General features: G+C 38.1%; 1 protein-coding gene across 1 annotated transcript; it reads right to left on the reverse strand.

Annotated features, from left to right (window-relative positions):
- Positions 1-7,814: 7,814 nt before the first annotated feature.
- LOC133860710 (uncharacterized) lies at positions 7,815-20,833 on the reverse strand. Its single transcript, XM_062296289.1, has 9 exons — positions 20,297-20,833; positions 17,975-18,022; positions 17,756-17,815; positions 17,082-17,165; positions 16,794-16,898; positions 15,852-15,965; positions 15,577-15,677; positions 8,685-8,796; positions 7,815-8,332 (listed from the first exon to the last, which is right to left on the reverse strand). The coding sequence occupies exons 1-9, from the start codon at positions 20,798-20,800 to the stop codon at positions 8,204-8,206; spliced, it is 1,257 nt and encodes a 418-aa protein (XP_062152273.1). The 5' UTR covers positions 20,801-20,833; the 3' UTR covers positions 7,815-8,203.
- Positions 20,834-24,087: the final 3,254 nt, after the last annotated feature.

A 24,087-nucleotide genomic window follows, 5' to 3' on the forward strand; every position in this document is an offset into this window, starting at 1 on the left:
TTTTTTTTTCAACTCTTTTCTTTTCTTCTCCTCGATCTTCTTTTTTTTTTTTTATTTAAATAATAATAATAATAATAATAATAATAATAATAATAATTAATTCATTTATTTTTAAGCACATCTGACAAACAATCTACAATTGCAAATAATAATATGCTTTCCCACAACAATAGACTCTTACAATACTGTCAAAGAAAATAATGAACTATTTCATATTGCCTTCCTGTATGATAGAATGGGTAAAATCATAGACAAAACCATGAAAGAAAAGATAAAGAAATAGAACGAGAGAGTACGCTCAAGCCATTGAAACAACAATGATACAATGACAATAAGAACAAAAAAAAAAAACAAAAGAACAAGGGTAATTTCGGAAGTGGCTACTGTCAGCAAAACAACCCCACCTAGATCGACTTGAAAACAGATGCCAGCCGGGTCCTTCTCCAACGACTTTAATATCCTTTTAATATCCTATAAAACCAAAATCCCAAAGCTTCAGACCCCTGCCCTTATGGTCTCTCTCTTACTCTCTCGCCTACCATCCTTGAGAGTCATGGAAGCAAGGGTTCCACCATTGCCGCCACCGCCATGACCACCACCTGCAGCCTGATCAGGAATTACCAATTGGGTCGGCTACTGTGATGGGGTTGCTTCGTAAACATTTTACGCTTTTGGCAAACATTTTGCTTGTTGATTGTCAAAGAGAGAATCAAAAAATGTTGAACATCATTATGTTTTTAATTTCCTCCAATATTTTGTCTTTTCTAAAGTTTATCTGAATCCTCTGACATTTCGAGATAATAAAGTCTCTTTTGGCTTATTATTACGACAATGTTCACGCTATGAAGCATGTAACATACTTCTCATATAAATTTGGCAGGCGCTGAATTTTCATGACTTCACAAAACACAACGTTTTCATTCCTTTCCTTTTTTTCTTTTTTCTTTTTTCTTTATCAACTATATTAATATTTTTAGTTGATAAAAAGATTATATCTAATTCATATACATATATTTATGGTTAAGATATAGTAATCTTCACTGTTTATTTATTTATTTTCACATGAGATTTTTAATAATATTTTGACCGGAGGCAAGCCAAACTCTTATATATAATCATATAGGTATGGTTCAACTCGCACCAGGGAGGGATATTGCTTAGGATAAAATTGAGAAAATATAGGATTAAAATCAGAAAATAATGCATGTTACATTATTCACATTTGGAAAAGGACGTACACTCGGATTAAAAAAAAAAAAAAAGATATATCTTCTTATACAAAAAGATACAAACAAAACACCTCCGTTCATAGGAATCTCCATAAAATTAAATGACGTGCTTGTGACGGAATTGCTTGGACCATAGTTTCCAGTTTCCATAGCATAACAAAGTCAGTTTAACAATAAAATAAAAATAAAAAATAAAAAGTCATGTTTAGAAATTTTGATGAACTAGTTACTGTATTTTAACTTTTTTATTTTTTATTTTTTATTTTAAGTGGTTTAATTTCATGCCATTTTTTGCGATAATCTCCATCTTGAATTAATAGCTGCTCCGGGCGGCTCTATCCTCTTTGCCGAGGCATCTATCGTCCTTTTTTTCTTTTTTTCTTTTTTTCTTTTTCTTTTTTTTAACCTTAATTGGTGCACAAGATAGACAATATCTATATCATTCTAGAAGGCAATTTATTGGCAGTTGTGGGCCCATCGACTTGATGATTTCAAGTCACGTCAACAAATTTCCACCTTAATTGACTTGAAACTCATCAAGTCTAACATTACGAATTTTCTCAAATATCTCCTCCAAAGCCTCTTAAGGCAATTACAAGCTATAAGTATCATTCATGGTTTGAACTTGCGCATAAGATTTGATTTAAACATAACATTATGTTTCTCTATCGATTAGTCTCACCGGCCGCAAAACTTTCTCAACTAACTTCATCTTCTTGTAAACCCATTTGCTCTTTGTAATCTTTTTTTTCTTTGGACAATTCTATCGACTTCCAAATTCACCTTACCATGGATTGGAAAATATCCTTCTTTATGTTAGATATCCTCGGTTTGTTAGTCAAGAGAAATGTTGAGATGTACACTCCTATACATCCCTCATCCCACTCTTATATGTGTTTATTTATTTAAAAAATAAAAATACATGTAAGTATGGGATCGGATGTGGGGTGTACAAAAGTGTACACCCTAGCATTCCTCGTTAATCAATTAATTAAGCTTTATCCAAGTTTTCACAATAGCGCTAATTCAGCTAAATCTTAAATGGGTTGCTCTCTTCAAGCGAAAGCATTTAATTTCTATCTTCATTTTCTCCTAAATCTTTGTATTTGCTTTCCTTTTTCATTTTGCATTTGCTTTTTGTATTTTCTTTTCCTTGGCTGTGTAACTTCATCGATCTCATCTAAAAAAAAAAATAACACCCTACTAGCAGCTACAATTGATATATATATATATATGGATCCGGCTTCCATGCGGTAGTTCATGGGTGCTGTAGTGGAAAACAGTACCGTTTTCCACTACAGCACATTAAAAAAAATTTGTAAATTTTTTTTTAAATTTAAAAATTATAAAAATAATAATAATTAAAAACAAAAAATATAAAAACCTAAAAAAAAAATTAAGGGGTGGCCGGCCACCCCCTTGGGCAACGCCGGCCACCCCATTATTGGCCAAGGGGGTGGCCGGACCACCCCCTTGGCCGATCTGGGGTGGATCGTCCACCCCAGTCGGCTTTGGGGGTGGTCCGGCCACCCCCAAAAAGCCAAAAAACAAAAAAAGGTTAGGGGTTTGGGGGTGGCCGGACCACCCCCAAAGGCCTTGGGGGTGGCTCGGCCACCCCCATATCGAGCGTATGGGGTGGTCGAAACCACCCCTAAAAGGCCTAGAAACCAAAAACAAAAAAAAAAAAAAAAAGTTTGGGTTTTGGGGGTGGCCGGTGACCGAATCACCCCCAAAGGCCTTGGGGGTGGCTCGGCCACCCCCAGATCAGCCGTATGGGGTGGTCCAAACCACCCCCAGGCCCTTTGGGGTGGTCCGGCCACCCCTAAAAGGCCTAGAAACCAAAAACAAAAACAAAACAAAAAAAATAGGTTTTTGGGGGTGGCCGGCCGTATGGGGTGGTCGAAACCACCCCCAGGCCCTTTGGGGTGGTCCGGCCACCCCCCAAACCCCTAACTTTTTTTTTTGTTTTCTTTTTTGGCCTTTTTGGGGTGGCCGGACCACCCCCAAAGCCGACTGGGGTGGTTCGTCCACCCCAGATCGGCCAAGGGGGTGGTCCGGCCACCCCCTTGGCCAATAATGGGGTGGCCGGCGTTGCCCAAGGGGGTGGCCAGCCACCCCTTAATTTTTTTTAGGTTTTTATATTTTTTGTTTTTTATTATTATTATTTTTATAATTTTTAAATTTAATAAAAATTTTGCAAATTTTTTTAAGTGGAAAACGGTACCATTTTCCACTACAGCACCCATGCGGTAGTTTTAAACTACCGCACGGAAGCCGGATCCTATATATATATATATATGGTCAAGAACTAATCAATGGCTTATAGAAAGCTCATTCATAAAATTTGATTGCTTATAAAGTACTCATTTAAGAAGTTTTATACATTGTAATATATGGAAGTTAGAACGGATGACTTATTGTGTAATTGTTTTATCGCTATGATTTATGTTTAGTATTCCTTTCATGAGTGGATACATTCCATAGATAGTTGAAATAAATAATGTTATGGCCATGTTGAAAAATCAAACACCGTAAGGAATTTTTGTGTCAACAGGGCCAAATAGGATAATGTAAGAAATTTCTTAATTATATTATAGTGTGGCCAGTATGCCATATGTATTTATTGTGATTTAAACTAAACACAATTATGGGTGTTCAATAATTCTTATTCCTTGAAGGGAGAAATAAATCAGGTAAAAATTATGACCAAAATGTTTCACATAAAAAAAATAAAAAAATAAAATGAAAAAGATTCATACTCAAACCAATATGGACCTATTTCCCAAAGGATAGCTCAATCGGTTAGGGATCACGCCTCATGAAGCGGAGGTCACTAGTTCGAACCCCCCCTTTGTCGAATACTGTTTTGAAAGTACTTTGCTTTTATGTTATTTGTTAATGTTTTTGCTTGGACCGAGAAAAAAAAAAGTTTTAACAAAGAAGGTCTATGTACAGAAGCAAAAGAGTTAAAAAAAAAACTTACTCGGGATTTCAAACCATGTTACAGACAAAATCAAAGCCACATTTTTTTTTTTCCATGAAATCAGAGATACAACATTGAATGAACACATTTACAGTGATAGTTACATAAGAAAAATAGATAGCCACCACTTATGGGGGAGGTATAATATTGGCTAACTCATCTTCATCTTTAACAATTGCTCGGTGGTGTATTCTTCATTTAGAGTAAGACCCATGCATTCGCGTAACTCTTCCAAGCTAGGGAACCTGGCAACTTAGATCATTTAAACAATCATTGGATATTAAGATTCATGTGTAGGATAGTTAGTTTGAAAAAAAAAAAAAAACTGTTAGAATTGCATAAGGGTATACAAATCAAAGTTATAAACATATAATTTCACAAAAAAAGGTTTCAAAAAAGCCCAAAATACAAAATTGTATTCGACAAAATAAAACAATTTTCAAGGAGGAGATCATATTTGGAACAAAAATGATTGAAGATCAACGAAATTGGGCTATTAGAGCCCAAATGAAAGGGGTCAAGAATTTAACACCCAAGCAACAATCATAGATTTAAAAGCTTTTCTTTTGAGATAACCAAAAATATCTTTATTTGCGACGGCAAAAGAAAATGAGAAAATGAACACTCTCATCTATTTAATTTTCTCCAATACCTTATTTTATTTTTAATTTATCTGAACACTCAAACATTAATCTTGCTAACATTACATTGAGATAACGCAAATTCTCTTCTCTTCTATTATTATGACAATTTTCATGCACTTAACATGGTCTTTGCGGCATGTAATGTGCCGCTCACACAAATATGGCCGGTGCTGAATTTTTTTTTTTTTTTAACTCTACTGATATTTTATGACCTAGTAAGACTTGGTGACAACCCATGCCACGACGTACGAAGTATTATTCAAAGGACTAATAACAGTTTTTCTATAATCTCTTACATTCTTTAAATATAAGGAAAATCTCAAAAAATAATTAAAAAAAAAAAAAAAAAAAAAAAAACTACAAAAGCTAACTAATTGTTGTTTTAAACATGAGTAATGTTTCTTACACAACTCTCACACAACTTTTGCACAACTCTAACTACTTTTTGTTATGATCAACCATTGGATTTGTTTTCCAACATGTGGGTCCTAGATATTCAATGGCTGATTTTAAAAGAAAGTTGTTAGAGTTGTGTAAAAGTTGTACAAAAATTGTGTAAGAAACATTACTCTTTAAACATTGGGAATGCTACAATGCTACTCTACTGGGTACTTTAGCTTCCCTATATCTCTTATCTTTTTGCCTTTCATTGTAGATTGTGTTGAGATTTTGTAAAAAATGTGAGAGTAAGCAGGGAACTTGTATTTTATAAAGAAATGATATTTTAATGGCATAGAGAGAGATAAAGAAAGCTATTGTGAAGTGTATTTGGATACGGTAACAAAAAGTAATTTTGTTCCTTAAATTTAGGAAAAAAAATTAAATAAAAACTGTTATTAGTGCTAGCTCTTAAAATTCATAGTTGATAACTTTTTCTTTTTCTTTTTCTTTTTTAACTACATCTAATATTATTTATAAAGTGAAGTGTCTCCTTTGTATCTTCTCTGGTATCATCATTTACGCTTGTAACCACCACATATGTGGCACAACCATCATTTTCTTGTTTTTAGCAATCTATGGATTGATGGTAGCTAAGGTTGTTTATTTTTGTAATTTTGATAATAAGTAATGCTAAATGTTATCCCATATCTTTTTTGTGTCTCTCTAAAACTGATTTAGCTATTGAAATCATTGTATCAAAATTAATAGTAATCTACAAAAACAAAAAATAAAAAAAAATAATAATAATTTATCACAAATCAAATGGTGATTTGACCACCAACACCTTTCCAATTGTGCAGGTCAGCTTATGATAGTAGGCAAAGGTAGGGAGGAGTCCCATTTTCGTTTCCAACATAATTCCAACTGGCAAGAAATTTTTTTTTTTAAAAAAAAAAAAAAAAAAAAAACCCATATTTAGGAAGACGAGGTCGTTTTATGTTTATTGATTTTTTTTTTTTTTAAAACCCTATAAATTCCTCCACTGCAACCTTATATCACATTTTCTGCTATGTTCGAGAAACTCTTTTGTCTCTCTCTATCTTCCATATGTTGTTTTGAAAACGATGGGTATGTGCTAATGTTTCCCACAGTATGAACGGAGGTCAATGGGTGGTGGGTGAGTAAAACAAGTTGTTTCTCTCTCTCTCTCTCTCTCTCTCACATGGTGTCTCGCTGTGGGTGAGTCTCGAGGACAACATAAATTAATCAGACGAGCACAAGGCTTGAAGTCGTCGGTATTAATCTTGCTATTAGATGAGTATGGTGCAGTTGCTGTGACTTAATAACCTTGTTGTTCGACGAATGCCGTTAATAAGAGCATGTTTGGGATTGAGTTAAAGAGTTTAAATGTATTTTTAATACTTAAAAAGTTGTGCCAAATAAAAAGTTAACATGTTCGCTAAAAAAAAACTTTAAAAATAGTTAACTTTTTTACTCTAAAAATGGTCAAAATATATTTTGGGAAACGTTTTAAAATGAAGCTTTTGCTAAAAAAAAAAAAAAAAAAAACTATTTGACTTTAAAAGCTATATTTCCTAACATAATCTCAAACGTGCTCTAAACATTTTTTGTGGAATTGGAATCTGTGTGTGAAGACAAAGGCTAGTTATATTCCCGAGGGCTGCTGTCTGCTGGTTTGGTATAGAAGGGAACAACAAGAAAGGCTCGTCGGCACAGTTGCACTTGAGTATTAGGGTCGAGACTGATCCAAGATTCATCTTCCAATTTGATGGAGAGCTAGGAAGCAATCCTAAAGTGCTTAAAGTCCATGGGAATGTTAAGTAACTTAAGTAGCTTGTGTTTTCCTACAAGTTGGTTTCAAGAACATAACAGATCGAAGTTCATTATCTGGAGAGGACCGAGAGAAGAAGGGATGAGTGTGAGAAACATGGGCAGGTTGGTGGTGGTTGGGGCAATGGGGGGAGAGAGGGATGGGGAGATCAGGTCAGGTTGCGTGAGAGGAGGGGGCGGCGGTGAAGAGGAAGGGTATGAACAAGGAAAAAAGGAGAGGACATAGACAGATATGAGATCATATTGTTTCCAGCCATCTCCTACGCTTTCACCTAATTCAGCCTCTGACATTTTAGAGGTAGAGGCGGGGCAAAAACTAGCCTCCATCCAAAAAGAGTCTGAAAGTTTTCCCAACTCTTCCGACCCACAGAGGCAGAATGCAAAAATCTCATTTCCAACTACACCACCTCCTAGCATGGCCTAAGGTCTTCCTTTTTATTTTTCAGTTTTATAGCTGTCGTGCTTTACTTTACAATAATGACGTATGTAAAAGGTTTAGGATATCTGTTTGAAACGAAGTAAAGCTGGAAAACTGACTCTTAACTTGAATCAAGGCATTGTTCTCTTTTACATTGCAATTAGATTAATTCTACTTAACAAAAGCATCCATTGGCTCCATTCATATAAGCAGTTCTAAAATGATAAGGCCATAAATCATCATTATTCAAAAGAATGAAGTATAATGAAAAAGGTAATCTAAAATCATAAAAGACTTCAAGAGGAACATTGGAAAGCAACCAAAAAGGTAAATCCCTGAGCTTTGAAATTAATTACATGTGTACAGAGATCCCTTGGAGGCATATAAATAATATATGTTTCTTATTCATCATTTGGAAATTGAATGATTTTCAGAGATTCTGAAAGAGTTTTGGCTGTGAAAAATAAAAAAATTCCTCACTATGTCATCAAAGACAATTTTCCGGGGTATACTTTACATGAAAAAAGTGAGATCAGCCAACTAAGGTAAAGGGAGCTTTGATCATATATTTCTAGTGCACTCCATCAGGATTTCTTCATAATTAAGGATCACTGCCTAAATGCTAGCCTTCCACATCTCATGCCGAGGCACTTTTCCCACTTCCAACCATGTCTGCAAGGAAGCAACTATAGTGGAGCTATTTCTTCTTCGAAAGATAGATGCCCGATATTATGGCCACCCCGGCAACTGCAACACCAAGAGATGCCAGGACCTTCACGGCAGAAATACCTGGTTTTTGCGAAGGAATTACCATAAGATCCTTCACCTGCAAAAACGTAGATATGTTCTCAAGATTTTAACTCAAACGACATATATGGAAAATCTAATTCAAAGCGTGAAGCAGAATTTCCCATTTCAACTAAACGTAAGATGAATATGAAAGAACAAACTCATTTTTGGCAACAAAGGGGAATTAAATGAATGGTGTCTCTATAAACATGATTTCAAGGATGAAGGGATCTACGAATGAGAATTAACTGAATGGTGCCTCTATAAACATTTCCAACATGAATTTCAGTGTTTATGGGCTGGTTTTAATTTTTAAAGGTGTATTATATGACAGAAATAAATAGATTTTCTTGAAGGTAAGAAAAATTAAAAACAATAAATTCCCCGACCACAACAGGCTGCTTCCAATGCTTCTTAATTCCTTGCAGATGCCCCTTTCCAACAACTGCGACAACTGAACTATGCCCACTAGCAATTTTCAGTAATGTGGCAGACATATACCTAGAAACACAAGAAAATTAATAATATAAAACCAAGAATATCTTACAGAAATATGCCAAATATTAATACAACGAAAAATAAATGCAGTAGAACTATGGATTCCTAAAATAAAAGCAGGCAAATATGTGTTGTACCAATCTAATTGTGCACTATTGATTGGAAACCATTTCTCCTGCCATGACAAGTCCTCACACCCTATAACTTCTATAAGATAAATTTCTGTGACAGCACATATCTCAGTGTCATCACTCTATATAACAAATACAAGCAAAAAAAAGGAGAATGTGCTCAAGGTGTTCTTTCCCTGGATAGTTTCGATTGTTCCCGGTCTGTTTTAGATATTGATAATTGGAGACGCTCAAAGTGATCTTTACTGAAATGTTTGCTTTTGAGCCAATAGTGTCCACTGTACATAATGTACGTATGGCTATTCAATACATTACATGCTGGCCGGAGGAGCTATTTATCATCTAAACCGTGTGAAAATGTGTCAGCTAAAGCCAATCAAACTGATAACAATCAGATGGTGTTAAAGAAACATCATGTTCTCTTCTTTGTTAATTTATATAATCTTGAACCAGATTTGAAAGAAAGCAGCAGAATGTAAACATATATGGGAAACAACTCACTACTTGTAACCTAGTTCAATTTCAATTTCTAGGCTCTGCATGGTATGGTTCGATGGTTCTAGACAGCTGGAGCAACAAATGGAACCAAAGACACTAACCAGGAATAAAGAACAGGTGAAAGGTGGAAAACAAAAGGAAGCAAATGAAAATCCATGTATGCACTCGATTATACAAGCTTTCCTTACAATGAGCTTTCTCAAACTAGTGGGAACTGTATCACCACTTATAAAAAGTGGTACTTCACTACAATTTTAGGAAACATTTATTTTGAGGACATAGAGAATAAACAAGCTGACTAAAATAACCTAGAGAAGAATTAAAGACTTTATTTATTAGGTAAAGTCTTCCAAAACTAAAGACTTCATTGGTTAAAGAGAATCTCCAACTGATGTGGGACAAACAATAGTCACAAAAATACAGAGAAATTAGGGTAAAGAGAGGAGAAATAAGCTAGAGAAGAGAGAAGAAGCTAGTGAAAGAGAGAGGAGAGAGAAGACGCTGGGGAGAGAGAGAGAGAGAATAGGGGAGAAGAGAAAGAGGAGAGAGAAAACCACTTTCTCATCATTTTATTCCATTCAAATATGTCTTCATTGGAGTACAAGAGACACTTAAATAGACTAACATACTAAAACCTAGGGCAACACCTATTTATTGACTTCCGCACCATAATTTTATTAACATACCTAACACAATCTAGGGCAATGGCCATTTATTAAATTGCCTAAAATACTCTAGGACAATCATCTATGTATTTAATTTTTTTTTGTTTTGAATTACCAAAGACAATCGTCTATTTATTGAATTAAAGAAGACAAAACCATTGACTCTTAAAATTAAATAAAACTCTTTTTTTTTTGATAAATAATAAACTAATTTCATTGAAAGCGTAAAACACCTCTAAGTATATAAGAAGTATACCAAATGAATCACCTAACTAGAAAGAGCAAAACGAACAACTCACTATATGCCACAATCCATAGATACAATGTAATTTTTTTTTTTTTTTTTTGATAAGTAATTGAGTCCATAGATACAATGTTTCGTAGAACAAGGATAAAAATTTTCCCCAATGTCCACTCCCTGTCTTCAAAGTTTCTACTTTCTATCATTCATTTCCCTTCACAAACACCAAAAGAGGCATGTAGGCACCATTTCCACACTACAGCACTCCTTGGCTTGCCAAAGGACCACCAACAGTCATACATATCACCAACACGTCTAGGCATAACCCAGGACATCCCAAAACGACTAAAAAAAGCACTCCAAATGGCGGAAGCCACATCGCAATGAAGAAGAAGATGGTCCATAGACTCCTCATTCCTCTTGCACATGCAACATCTCTCCATCACGATGATGTGCCACCTCTTGAGATTATCCAAGGTGAATGTCTTACCTAGAGCCACTAACCACACAAAAAAAACTACCCTCGAAGGAGCCTGAGTCCGCCATACTCTCTTCTAGGGGAAGAGGATTCCTTCAAGAAAAGCCAAAGAGCAATAGAAGGATTTGACCTTGAACAATCATTTTTTGGATGGAGCCCACCACAGTTGATCTTCACATCCTCTTCTCACTCTAACTGAATCCAACACTTGGAGAAAAGAAGCAAAGACATCTACCTCCCAACCATGCACCACTCTAGCAAAGCTCACATTCCACTGGTTGGAGCCGCCCAAAAACTCTAAATATTGCGGCCACCTTTGCACAAGTGAGAGCGTATAAAATTTGAAAAGCTACCTTTTGAGCCGCTTTTCCCCACACCATTGGTCATGCCAAAAGCTGATCTTGGAATCCCCACCTCAAATCTGGTAAAGCTAGAAATTTGTTCCCATCCTTTCCTGATATTCTTCTACAACTCTACCCCAAAGGCTCATGTAGGCTCAAGAGAACATCACCCTCCCCATAAACTGCCATATTTAGTGTCCACTGTTATTCTCCAGCAAGCCCCTCTCTCAAGCCCATAGCGCCATAACCATTTATCTAAGAGGCGTGATTAAACACCATCAAATTTCTAATACCCAACCCTCCCTCAAAGATTGGTGAACAAACCTTTGACCAACTCACCAAGTAAAATTTAAACTCTTCACCTAACCTACCCCACAAGAAATCATGTTAGATCTTCTCCATGGGGTTAGCAACATTCGTTGGAACAAGGAAAAGAGACATGTAATACGTATGCAGATTAGCAATAGTACTCTTGATGAGGGTAACCCTGCCACCCTTGGACAAATACAACAATTTCCAACTAGCCAACCGATATTCCAACTTCTCAATAACGTCGTCCCAGATATACTTAGCCTTGTAGGAGACCCCAATGGTAAACCAAGATACTTGACCAGCAGAGTGGAGACCCCACACCCTAGAATTTAGGCTAACCTTCCCACCTGTGTAACATTCCCCACAGGAAGCAATTTTAGCTTGGCAAAATTTACCTTTAAGCCCGATGCAACTTCAAAGCACAGGAATAACCTTTGCAAATGACGCAAATAAGCAGGAAGAGCATCATAAAACATCAAAGCATCATCAACAAACAAAGATGAGAAAAAGCAGCACTGCCCACTGAGAAACCATCCAGCAGCCCCCGATTAATCACAGCAGATAACACTCTACCCATAGCTTCCATCACAAAAACAAACAGCAAAGGGGAAAAAGAATCCCCTTGTATCAACCCACGAGCGCCAGTTTCCTCCAAAGCCACACCGCCTTAAAATATACAACAAAAAATCCTAATTCGCATGATCATACGCTTTCTCAAATCCATTTACAAATGACGCCCAACTTGCCAGATATTAGCCTACTATCAAGGTATTCATTGGCAATAAGAACCATGTCAAGAATCTGCCTATCTCTTATGAAGGCACTCTGGGACTTGGAGATGATCTTCTCCATTACCATCCTAAGCCTGTTATAGCTAAGATCTTAGCAATAATTTTGTAGATACCCCCACAAGACTAATCGGGCGAAAGTCCTTGAGGTTGAGAGCACCTGGAATCTTCGGAATGAGCGTAATAAATGAAGCATTGAGGCTCTTCTCAAACTTACCTCTAACGTGGAAGTCACTAAAAACCTTCATGATATCCACTCTCAGCAAATCCTAGCAAGCTTGAAAGAACGCCATAAAGAAATCGTCAGGGCCTGACACCTTGTCACCAACCATAGCTGTCACAACCTTCCTCACCTCCTCCTCTCCAAAATCTCTCTCCAACCAACAAGCCTCAAACTCCAAAATGGAGTCAAAGGAAAGACCATCCACTAACGGCCTCTAACTACACTATTCGATATATAATTTTTGATAGAACTGGCCAATGTGGTTGTTGATCTTTGCCTGATTGGTAGAAAGTCTACCGCCAATCAATAAAGAGTCTATGGAGTTATTCCCTCTATTAAAGTTTGCAATGGTGTGAAAAATTTAGAGCACTTATACCCCTCCTTTAACCACAACATCCTAGATTTTTGTCTCCAACTTGCCTCCTCCATAAGAGTAGAACTTTCTAGCTCGCTTACAACTTCTGCCTTCTTAATTTTCTCCTCCATGCCTAAGGCTCTTCCTTCTTCAATAACATCAAAACCAATAATTCTTCTAGAAGATTCCTCTTCTTTTTTTTTTTTTGATAAGTAGAAGATTCCTCTTTTTCCTTAGTACATTGCCAAACACCGCCTCATTCTATTTTTTCAAATAAATTTTCAAAGCCTTGAGCTTGCGAGCTAAGACAAAACTTTGCGTACCTTGGAAAAGATAAGACTCCCACCACTATTTCACCAAGCCCACAAAACCTTCCACCTTTAGCCACATGTTTTCAAATTTGAAAGGCCTACTCCCCCTTAGAACATCACCACAATCAAGAAGGATAGGAAAATGATCCGAACACAAGCGGAGGAATCTCTTCTGGGAAACACAGCCTCCCAATCCGGAGAGACAAGGAATATATCAATCTTGGACCACACATGGAGATCATGTGTAGTCGACCATGTAAAGGCACCACCAACAAGAGGAAGCTCTATCAGTCCCTGATCATAAATAAAATCAGAGAAATCCATCATGGTAGAAGATAGACGAGCCGCACCTGATCTTTCACTGGGGAAGCGAGTGACATTAAAATCACCTCGAATACACCAAGGCAAGTTCCAACAACTATGCAAGCTAGCCAATTCATCCCATAAAAGCCTCTATCCCTATCAGAATTAGGGCCATAAACACCTGTTAAGGCCCAAGTGGAATGATCAGCAACGTTCCTGAAGGAAATAGCCAGGGTGTAATCACCCACACACTCAGCTACCTTCTCCCCCACCCTTTTATCCCACATGATCACGATACCCCTTGGCCATTCCACATGACTACAACCCCAAAAATTGCACACAATTCTACATGACATAGCATCAAGCTTAAATTCTTGAAAGCAAACAAAGTTGTCCTTCCAATCTCTGACAAATTCCTAACTCTCATACATTTTTTCCCCTCGTACAACCCTCTCACATTCCAGAAAAGAATCCTAGGTTTCATAAAAATACTGGAAGTACCCCCCACCCCCCCACCCACCACCTTGCCTTTACCACAACTAGAGCACTCACCTCTAGCATCGTAATTAACTAAGCACCCCAAATTCTTTAGCTCCTTCTCGATTTCGTGCTACGTTTAGTAGGGGCAACCATCGCCTCGATCCAGAGTTCCTCTTCAAGATAGGTCAAAAAGGCCAAAAGCTTATGCTTATGACCCTCACACAACGAGATCCCCACAATGGGATAAATCGCCTTCGCACACTACACAACCCAATTGGAGTGCCTTTTGCATCATTCTCCCCTGATTGGAAAAAACTTGGACTCAAGTTTTGAAATGTTGAAAGGTCGAAAAAAACATATGCTCAATAAAAATTGCAGGTCCAAGCCCAACCTTCGAAAAATAGTCCATCAGCCTCCGTTTGACATGTAGGCAATTGAATGGCCTTAGCGCTGGCATAGACTTGGCCCTCATAGTCTTGCAATCACTATTTACTTTGGTCCACAATTAAAACCAAACAAACACTTAAGCACAACAGACAGAGGTGACCTGTTCTCTTTATTTGTGTCTGACCGCTGACCAAGAGAACACAAAGAACTCTCGTTTATTTGTGTTTCTCAAGACCAACAAAATACCCAAGGCTGAACGGCTAAAAAGTTCTTATGGAGTGTGGACCTCCTCAAGTGCTACCAAGCAATCGGAGATGGTTTCCCGGTAGGAACTGGTGGCCGATGGGACTACGAGGGTGGAGGGACAGCGCATTGGTGGTTGATGTGGAAGGACCAAGCACTAGCTTCTCTCTCTCGTTCACGCACCATGGGTCGTTGAGCAAAGTGGGTCTGCTGCTATGGTGTTGTTTGGGCGGCAGGCTGAAGGCACAGGGTGGATTCAGGGTGTTGGGTGATTGCGTGTGATAGTAGGTTGGCGTTGGATGGCGGCAAAGGTTGGATGGTGGCATGATGGTTTGGTGTGGTGGGTGATGGGAATTCCCTGGCGTGGGTGGGATTGGCGGAGGTGGTTGGGTCCAACGGTTGAGACTATTTACGATGGGGTTTCACGGAATAACATCGGTAGCCTGGGAGCCACTATCAATACTTTAACATCGGTATCTGTTTTCTATTATACCAATCCTTCTAATCATTCCTATATACTATCTTTGTGATGTGAATCTCTCCATTACATAATTACATGCAACAAGAACAAATACAGAATCAACCATAAAACGCAAAGCCCATAAAGAAGGGGGGGGAAAAAAAAGACAAAATAGATAATAGGCCTGAAATTCAGAGTAGGTGCAAACTGCAAAGTTGCAAAGCCACAGTCGTGGACAAGAAAATTTGCAATATCTCAAGCCACATGTTACCTATGCACTCAGCACTTCTCCAAGATATACTCTCTCTTTTTTTACAAGGAACCCCTTCAAGGCAGAGCCACTTTGTGTATCCACCCTTGTCAGGTAAACCTCGGACCCGTGCAAAACTTCTAAAAGATATACTTATCATGGAGGGGGAAACAATGAAGTTGTTCACAATAGCTTTGACTTTTTCTTCAACCTCACTTAATAAAGTCTAACTTGGAAAAAACACAATTTAATGATATGGAATCATCTTTTGACATAAGACTAGATTTTATAACATATATAAGGCAAAAGATACTAACTGATCCCGCTCATGTACAAGGGTCTCCATTAGAGTAGGGAACTCCTTGCTCATCTCTTGAATCACAAGAGTCAGCATGTCAACATCATCCATTTCCTTCAACTGAAGATATGCAAAGGAAAATTACAATTAACTAAATTCAGCAACATAAAAATGGATGTCCCATTTCTAAATTCATACAAGTAGAAACCATTTGGTACTCCTACCAATGGCGATAAAGTATGAATATAAGATAACCTCCTAATGATGACAAAATATTAATAAAGGAAAGCTTACCATTTTGTTAAGATCCTCAGGGCTTGGTAAAAATACTGCTTGAAAAAGTAAGGAGTATACAAGTTTTATCTTATGCCACAATGGCATTTTATCCCAAGTCCTCCGTAATGTAATCTGCTTCAGTCAAAGTCAAAGTTATACTTAAGTGACCTTACATTAAGAAAGAAAGAGGGTGGGAAGGTGTCAATCAAGTTTTGACATGAAAGTGCATTAGATTAAAGATAGACGATTCTTATATTGCTGAAGATTCAAATAGCTCAGACAAAAGAATCGCCACAAATATATATATATATATATATATATATATTCAATTAAAATTAAAAAATTTAAAACTACCAGTATATTTTGAAAAAACAAAAGTGGAAGTTAGCCATCAAAAGACATTCAACACACAAGCGAATTTATCCACAAGATAGGGTCCTCACTCCAATAGGCCAAATGATAGCAAATTTAGGTGGATGGAAACAGAACATTGAGGAAGAAATAGAAACTGGGAGTTCACCAGTTATAAATAACGCAAATAATCATTTGAAACTAAAAGCTTAAAACAGGGTTAAATCTCATGACCAGCTTTAATGGATTTTATGACCTTTTGTTCTATCTCAGAGAGAGAACCAAAACATTCTTGGCAATAGGAAATGCAGAGCAATGTGCTTGTAAACTAAATTAGCCCATCTCATCTCAAAACACTTCAGAATACATATCTCTTCATCCCAATGTGGAATGTGGCAGGGAAATAACAGGAGTTCAATACAGATGGGTCGAGTGGTGATGGGGTGGGGATGTTGGGTTGATAAATAATCAAAATACACCAAAAAAGGAAGGGGGGGGGGGGTGAAGAAAAAAAAAATCAGGCAGGCGTAGTATAGACGGGTTGAAGCAGAGACATGATCCATGGACCGATTCCAATCAACAAATTCTTAAAGAAAAATAATATCTTACCTGCACAGGGCGGTCCCCAAGAATCACCCTGCCACCGTATTTCATTGCTTCTTCATATCCCACACGAAACTCAGAACCGGGAAAAACGTCAAGCTTACTAGCAACCTAATAGAAAATCAAGAACAAGATTAGAGCATGAACAATTTAAGGAACATCCCGCATATAAAGTTATGAAAGGTTTACAGAGGCAAGTGCAAAACACATGGTGATAGAGATGCAAGTTACACACACACACACATATATGATATATGGGTGCCAGAGATGCAAGTTGAAGACATAGAAACGTGCCTTAGCAAGGAACCAGCTGTAAAGTATTCCAAATACATTATGCTGTTTCTTCCACATCTCTACCATTTGTCCCATAGTTGGTACCTGTAGAAGTAACAATGAGTGCATAATGTGGAAGAAATATAAATAGCCACTAGAGAAAAACCAAGTTGTCTCTTGAGTTGCTCCACCTGAATTAAAGATCTAAAAGATATATTGGTTTAACAATATATGCAAGCAAAAATAGAGATGTAATCAAGGCCATGAAGCCCAAATGTGACCATTGCCTAGCAAAGCAAGATTGTTCACATTTGTTGTGCACACCCACACACACACGTGCACACTCACTGGCTAACGGCATAACAACAGAAAATGGGAAAAAGAAAATACTGAAAATTACTAGGTAGTTTGTTCTTAGTTTCAAAAGTAGTAGTACCATATATAAAAACAACAGATCTACCACAATAGAACGTTGAAAAGGGTATTACAAAAAGATCATAAATACAATTACTCACTGTTCCAGTGGGTTTGGTGGGGGTCTGGAGCATGACAGAGAAAAAAGGGAGAGGGCATGGGGGGTGGAGAGAGAGAGAGAGAGAGAGAGAGAGAGAGAACAAGCACAAGTCAAATCTATAAGTAGGAAAAATATGTTAGAAAAAAGCACGAGAAATCTATAAAAGATATAAGACACAGACCTTTATATTCTGAGGGGTAAGCACTGCGACACGGCTTGAGCATAGTTCTAGGAAAACAACCTGCAGTCAATAAACACATATTTGGAAATGTACACCAACTTCGACTAAATCTTCAAGATTATACAAGACTACAAAAACAATTTTAATGCAGGTAGCAACCCCGCAAAATGACCCACCCATGAAACAAAGTGTTTTTATGAGTTTCAATAGGGAAAGCACCTGTGGCTTCAGAAAACTGATTACACCTTCTACTTCTCTGCATGATTCCTGCAACCCACAGAGGCCCAATTCAGCATAGCTATCAATCAGTTTCCTGATATTAAGAACCATACCTAAAATATTATAAAAACAACCTGCCCCAATGTAATCTTACATGCAAGTTTCTACTACAACTGAAGTTGAAATTTGATGGTGTCTATCTGCATTTTCTGGTGTGTTTGGAAGGAAAGAAGTCTTAGGTGTTTCGAAGGTCAGGAGAATTCTATGGAGGATATTTTAGCTTCGTTTTTTCATACGCTGTATTTGTGGATGGTGGCCTTTTTGTCACCCACGTCGATTAGCTATTCTGATTTTCTTATTCGTTTTTCTTTTTCTAGTTAGGTATTTCCTTTTGTATACTTCCAGTGTACTAAGGGGCGCCTTACGCTTTCAATAAATTTATTTATTTATCAAAAAAAATTAACAATAAAAAAAAAATGATATGGGTATAGATATTTGAGAATAATAATTAGTAAATAAAAGCAATAAAGAAACAACTTTGGCACTTCAAGAGGCCAAGTCTTCCTCTAGCACACGGCTATAACCTCACAGGTTTATATGCAAATACTTCTCTTCTTTTCATTAGAATGCTAACAAGCTTTGAATACAATACCGAATGCTGGAAATAACTACCCACTACCCCTAAGATAGGATAACTTCTACAGTTAAGACCCACTAAAACTTGACTTTCCCTAAGACAATTGCCCACTAACAATAACTACCCATAAACAATCAACCCCAATTACATAACTCACAACTACTAAACACATTAATTCTACAACTATTGATTAAATACATTAACAATGATTAGGCCCATAACAAACTCCACCCCTTCAAAGAACCTAGCCCACAAGGTGTAGTGTGAATGGACCCATTCTTAACCAAATTCAGCCCAGCCCACGCTATTAACCATTCCACGGGTTCCCATTCTTGTTTCCATAGTTTGCCAACTTTTCATCCCAAGGCAATTTTCGCCGAAACGTGTCCAAGACACTTGCACTATCCTAAAAAGGCAATGCATGAATTTGGTTAATAGGCACTTCCCTCTAGGCTTCAACTCCAAATCTAGTTTCTTCGAGGTCGTCTTCTAATGGTAGAAAGCGAATGCAAATGGGTGATGCCAAAAGATGAGCATCTAGACTTGCACCGGTGAAAACCTAAAGAAGAGGTTTAGTTTCTAAGTCCTCTTCCATCTTCTCATCTTTCTCCTCCAACTCCCATTCTTCCAACAAATAAAGTTTAGGCCTATTGCACCTATGGCCTGGCTGATATCTCTCATCACACTAATAGCAAAGCTCCTTCTCCATTCATTCTTGCATTTGGTCAAGATTTATTCTTCTAATGGGTAGATTAGGCCTGCAACCACGTGTACCTTCTGTCATTGTCGCAGGAACGCGGCTCTAATACCAATTGATATGGGCATATATAATTGAGAATAATAGTAGGTAAATAAAAGCAATAAAGAAACAACTTTGGCACTTCAAGGGGGCCAAGTCATCCTCTAGCACACGGTTATAACCTCATGGATTTAGATGCAAATACTTCTCATCCTTTCATTAGAATACTAACAAGCTTTAAATACAATACTGAATGCTGGAAATAACTACCTATTACCCACAACATAGGATAACTTCTACGGTTGAGACCCACTAACACTTGACTTTCCCTACAACTGCCAACTAACAATAACTGCCCATAAACAATCAACTCCAATTACGTAACTCACAACTACTAAACGCATTAATTCTACAACTACTAATTACATACATTAACCATGATTAGGCCCATAACAATTAGGCTAATGAAATCTCACAATACGTTGATTCAATCATTGGAAGTTCCGGAAGATTCTTTTGGAGGGGGATGCACAGGTGATAGTGCAGGCAATCGACTCTGCGGGTGCTTGTTCGGCGAGTTATGCCAGTATCATCGACGACACTCGTGAAATTCTGCAATCTTTTTCTTCCTGGAAGGTGTTATTTGTAAGGCGTGAATGTAATTCTGTGGCCCATAGTTTAGCCCGTATGGCAGTAACTCAATGTCTTTTTCAAGTTTGGATTGAGTCGTTACCGGACCTAGTTCACAACTGTGTAAGTGTTGACCAAGGGAGTCTTTCCCTCGTTTAATGATTTCTATGTTTGATCAAAAAAATATATATTGGAAGTTCCATCCAATGCATTATGTCATCAGAATTTCTCACCAGCCAAACAGAAACCAATTAAGGAATTTTCTCGCCAGCCAAACAGAGACTAAATCCAGCACAAAACACAAGCGATTCATTACCTGAGACACGTGAGCGGTGCCAACCAAGTACACGTCGCAGACGCCACCGTCGGCGGCCGATTCACACGTGAGAACCATCACGCTCCTCGAGAGCTCCTCGGGGAGTACCTTCCTCGACTCCGAGCTCTCGGCCTCGTTGCTTGTCGAAACGTCTTCGTCGTATTCCTCATCTCTCGGAGGCTCCTCGACATTCACAATGCTCTCGCTCAGGCTCTCATCGGCGCTAGGGTTCTCGATGTGGACGAAGTCCTCGCCTTCGGCGGCCGGCGCCTGGGGATCCATCGCGGAAGGGGAAGCGTAAGGTTTGGGGCGGTCGGGGCAGGTGGCAGAAAAGGTAAATTTGGGGATTCGCGGGGGTGAGAAGTGTGCGAGGGGTGCGAGAATGAGGGTGTTTTGGGCACGACGGAGAGACAGTCTAGTGATAAAGCCGAAATAGGAGAAGCGGAATGAACAGGCCGAGTTGATTGGGCTGACCAGGTGAGTCAGGTGAGTCAGGCGAGTCATAAAAGTATCTCTGAGCTCTGGGTTTGGGTTTGTGCGCGAGTACGTGGTTTGGGTTATATTGGTATTTGGTACGTATGACACGTGTTCGGGCAGTGCAGTTAATTTTCCAGACAAAAAAGGAAAAAAGTCCCCTGGCCCTTGGGGTTATACTTGGTAAAAGGTAAAACTATAAAAAAGCCTTCTAAATTATTAGCTATTTTTAAATTAGCTCTTGAACTTCCGACAATATTTTTTTTTTTTTGAACGCAGAATCTTCTTCTTCAATTTCATTCCAAAGAAAACATCCCCAAAGGAGTACATAACCAGGAACAGAAAAATGATACAAGCACAGCAGCAGAAGATACAAACGCATCGCCCAAAGACGAGAAATCAAAGTCCATAGGCCATCGCAGTGAACAGAGATAATGAATCTCTGCCCACAAAATCAGGAACACCTGATTAAAAGCAGCTACCAGAACGGTAGACTGTGAGTACAAAGGAGGAATACCAACACCGGCAAGAAACGACTGCCGAAGACGGCACGTGAAAAACACGCACTATCTCCGAGAACCTCCCTAGCAACAGACGACTTTCACAAGCTGAGATCGGCACCTTCCGAGACCGGAGAAAGCAGTTGTGGCCCACACACGCTAAAAACAGAACTGAAACGCCGGCAAACTAATATTAAGACCTTGCAAACTGCCATAAAAGTGTCAAAAATATCAGTTCCCTTACCACGAATCATACATTCAATTAAAATATAATAAAATTTAAAAATTAAAGAAATATTAAAAAAAAACTAATATATATATACATGAAGGGGTGGCTATTTGGGCCAAATTTTGGCCAATGAGAGTGGCAGGCCACTCCTATTTAGAGTTTGGTCTTTGGGGTAGCTCTCCTCCTTTTTTTTTTTTTTCAGTTTTTCTTTTATGACTATTTTTTTTTGAATATTTTAAATATTTTAATTATTTTTTTTTAATTGAATATATGACACATGGCAATGGTATTATAAGAATATTTTGTCAAAATTGGTCTTTTGGGGTGCTCTTTGACAATTTGGGGGGGCCATAGTGCTCATTTTGGTAGTTCAAGGGATTACTTTAAAAACGGCCGATAGTTTGAAGAGCTTTTTTGTAATTTTCCTTTTATAAAATTATGAAGTAATTGGAGAGTATTTCTTTTCTTTCATGCAATGTAGGTATTGGCTTTTAGAAAATATTTGGTTTAAAAATACATTTTTAGTAGGACGAACTCGTTTAATGTTTATTGATACTTATTTTAAGAACAACAAGATAGAATTGAACAATCGTACATGCATCTTTTACCCTATAAATTCCCCCACTGCAAACTTAAAATCCTTTACGTACAATGTTTGGGACTTTCTCTCTATCTTCCATATGTTGTTTTGAAAATGATAAATCTGTACTAACGTTTCTCATAATGTGAAAGGCTCAAGGAAGTCAATGGGTGGCGGGGGTGGCTCGAGCCTTCCCTTTGGGCTAAATTTTGGCCAATAAAAGTGACCGGCCACCCCCATTTTAGCTAAGGGGATGGTTGAGCTACTCCATAACCAGTTAGGGGTGACTAAACTACCTCCAAAAGCTTTGTGGTGGTTCGACCATCTCCATTTGGCCTAGGGATAGGTTTGGCCACTCCATAATGCCAAAAAATAAAAAAATAAAAAAGAAAAGAAAAATGTTTAGGGTTTGGCCTTTGGTGGGTTCTGAACCCACCCCTTCTCTTTTTTTCAATTTTTCTTTTATGACTCTTTTTTGATTTTTTTTTGATTTTTTTTTTTATTTTTTTTCAATGGGTGGTAGGGGTCTATTCTTTGAATAGTTATTCTCATTGGGATAATTATTTCATCACGAAAATAAAATACTTATTCCTCTAAAAAAATTAGAAGAAGAGTTATTCTCAAAGGAATAGACTACATATTTTTAAAAAAATAAAAAATAAAAAATCACTCATATTATTTTTTAATTTTCTTTCATTTTTTTTTCTAAAAAAAAAAAAAAAAACAAAAAAAGAAACACATATGTGGCTAGCCGACCACTCCAATGGGTGGTCGGCTAGCCAAAGATGGAGCCAGGGTGGTAAGGAATGCCTTGTGGTAGACCCCTGAGGCGTTCCAGGGGTGGTACGACCACCCCCGACGCATTTGGGGGTGGCCAATGGGTGGTCGGCCACCATTAGTTTCACGTTTATTTTTAAATAAAATAAAATAAGTAATATATAAATTTTTTAGTAATTTTGATTTGATTCAAATTAAAGGAAAAATTACAGTTTAGCCCCCCAAATTATTACCCGTTTTGCAGATAGCCCCATAAACTGCCAACACTCCGACTCCAGCTTACCAAACTACCAAATCCTTTGAAAAATGGTCCATTTGGCGAAATATCTCCATATTACCCCTGCCACATGTCATTTTTTTTTTTTTTTTTTTAAAAAAAAACAAAACAAAACAACATTTTTATTTTTTAAAAAATAGGAAATATGGGTTTTTGGGGTGGTTGCCGAGCCACCCTCTTAGGGAGGGGGTCGGTGCCACCTCTGAGGGTGGCCCGCGCGGCTACCCCTAGTGGCCGGGAGCAGCCACGCGCCACCTACCGAGCCTTAGGGGTGGCTTTTCAGGCCACCCCAAATGGATTTCGGGGTGGCCCGAAAGCCACCTCTAGGGCTCGGGGGGTGGCGAGCGACCACCCCTATTGTGGCGGGGAGTGGCCGTGCGCCACCCACCGAGCCTTGGGGGTGGCTTTCGGGCCACCCCGAAATCCATTTGGGGTGGCCCGAAAAGCCATCCCTAGGGCTCAATGGGTGGCGCGCGGCCGCTCTCGGCCACCAGGGGTAGACGCGCGGTCACCCCCCTCCCCAAGGGGGTGGCTCGGCAGTCACCCAAAAAACCCATATATATTTTTTTAAAAAAAATAATAAAAAAAAAATAGTTTTTTTAGTTTTTATTTTTTTATTTTTTAATTGAAAAATGACACGTGACAGGGGTAATATGGAGATATTTCGTCAATTGAGGCCTTTATCAAAGGATTTGGTAGGTCGGAGTCGGAGTGTTGGCAGTTTAGGGAGCTATCCGCAAAACGGGTCGTAATTTGGGGGGTTAAATTGTAATTTTCCCCAAATTAAAGTATATTTGTTGCCACCAAATTAGAGAGTAAGAATAACTATTCATTTCCACTTTATTTCATTTCAAGTAATAACTATTCTCTTTCTCGATGGAATACTCATTCCGTAAATCAAACGAGGCCTAAGTTTATATTGATTAAAATGAAGTGTTTTGAATATTTTAAATG

The sequence above is a fragment of the Alnus glutinosa genome, chromosome 2 (assembly GCF_958979055.1).
Source record: "Alnus glutinosa chromosome 2, dhAlnGlut1.1, whole genome shotgun sequence".
NCBI classification, from domain to species: domain Eukaryota; kingdom Viridiplantae; phylum Streptophyta; class Magnoliopsida; order Fagales; family Betulaceae; genus Alnus; species Alnus glutinosa.

Bases quoted from the DNA above. Each gene is read 5' to 3' on its own strand.
- LOC133860710 (XM_062296289.1), bottom strand. From the start codon at position 20,800: ATGACTCGCCTGACTCACCTGACTCACCTGGTCAGCCCAATCAACTCG. The intron at 17,816-17,974 runs GTGCTTTCCCTA...TATTGACTGCAG, and splicing joins TCAGTTTTCTGAAGCCACAG to GTTGTTTTCCTAGAACTATG. The intron at 8,333-8,684 runs GTCGGGGAATTT...ACGTTTTTGCAG, and splicing joins ATTGGAAGCAGCCTGTTGTG to GTGAAGGATCTTATGGTAAT.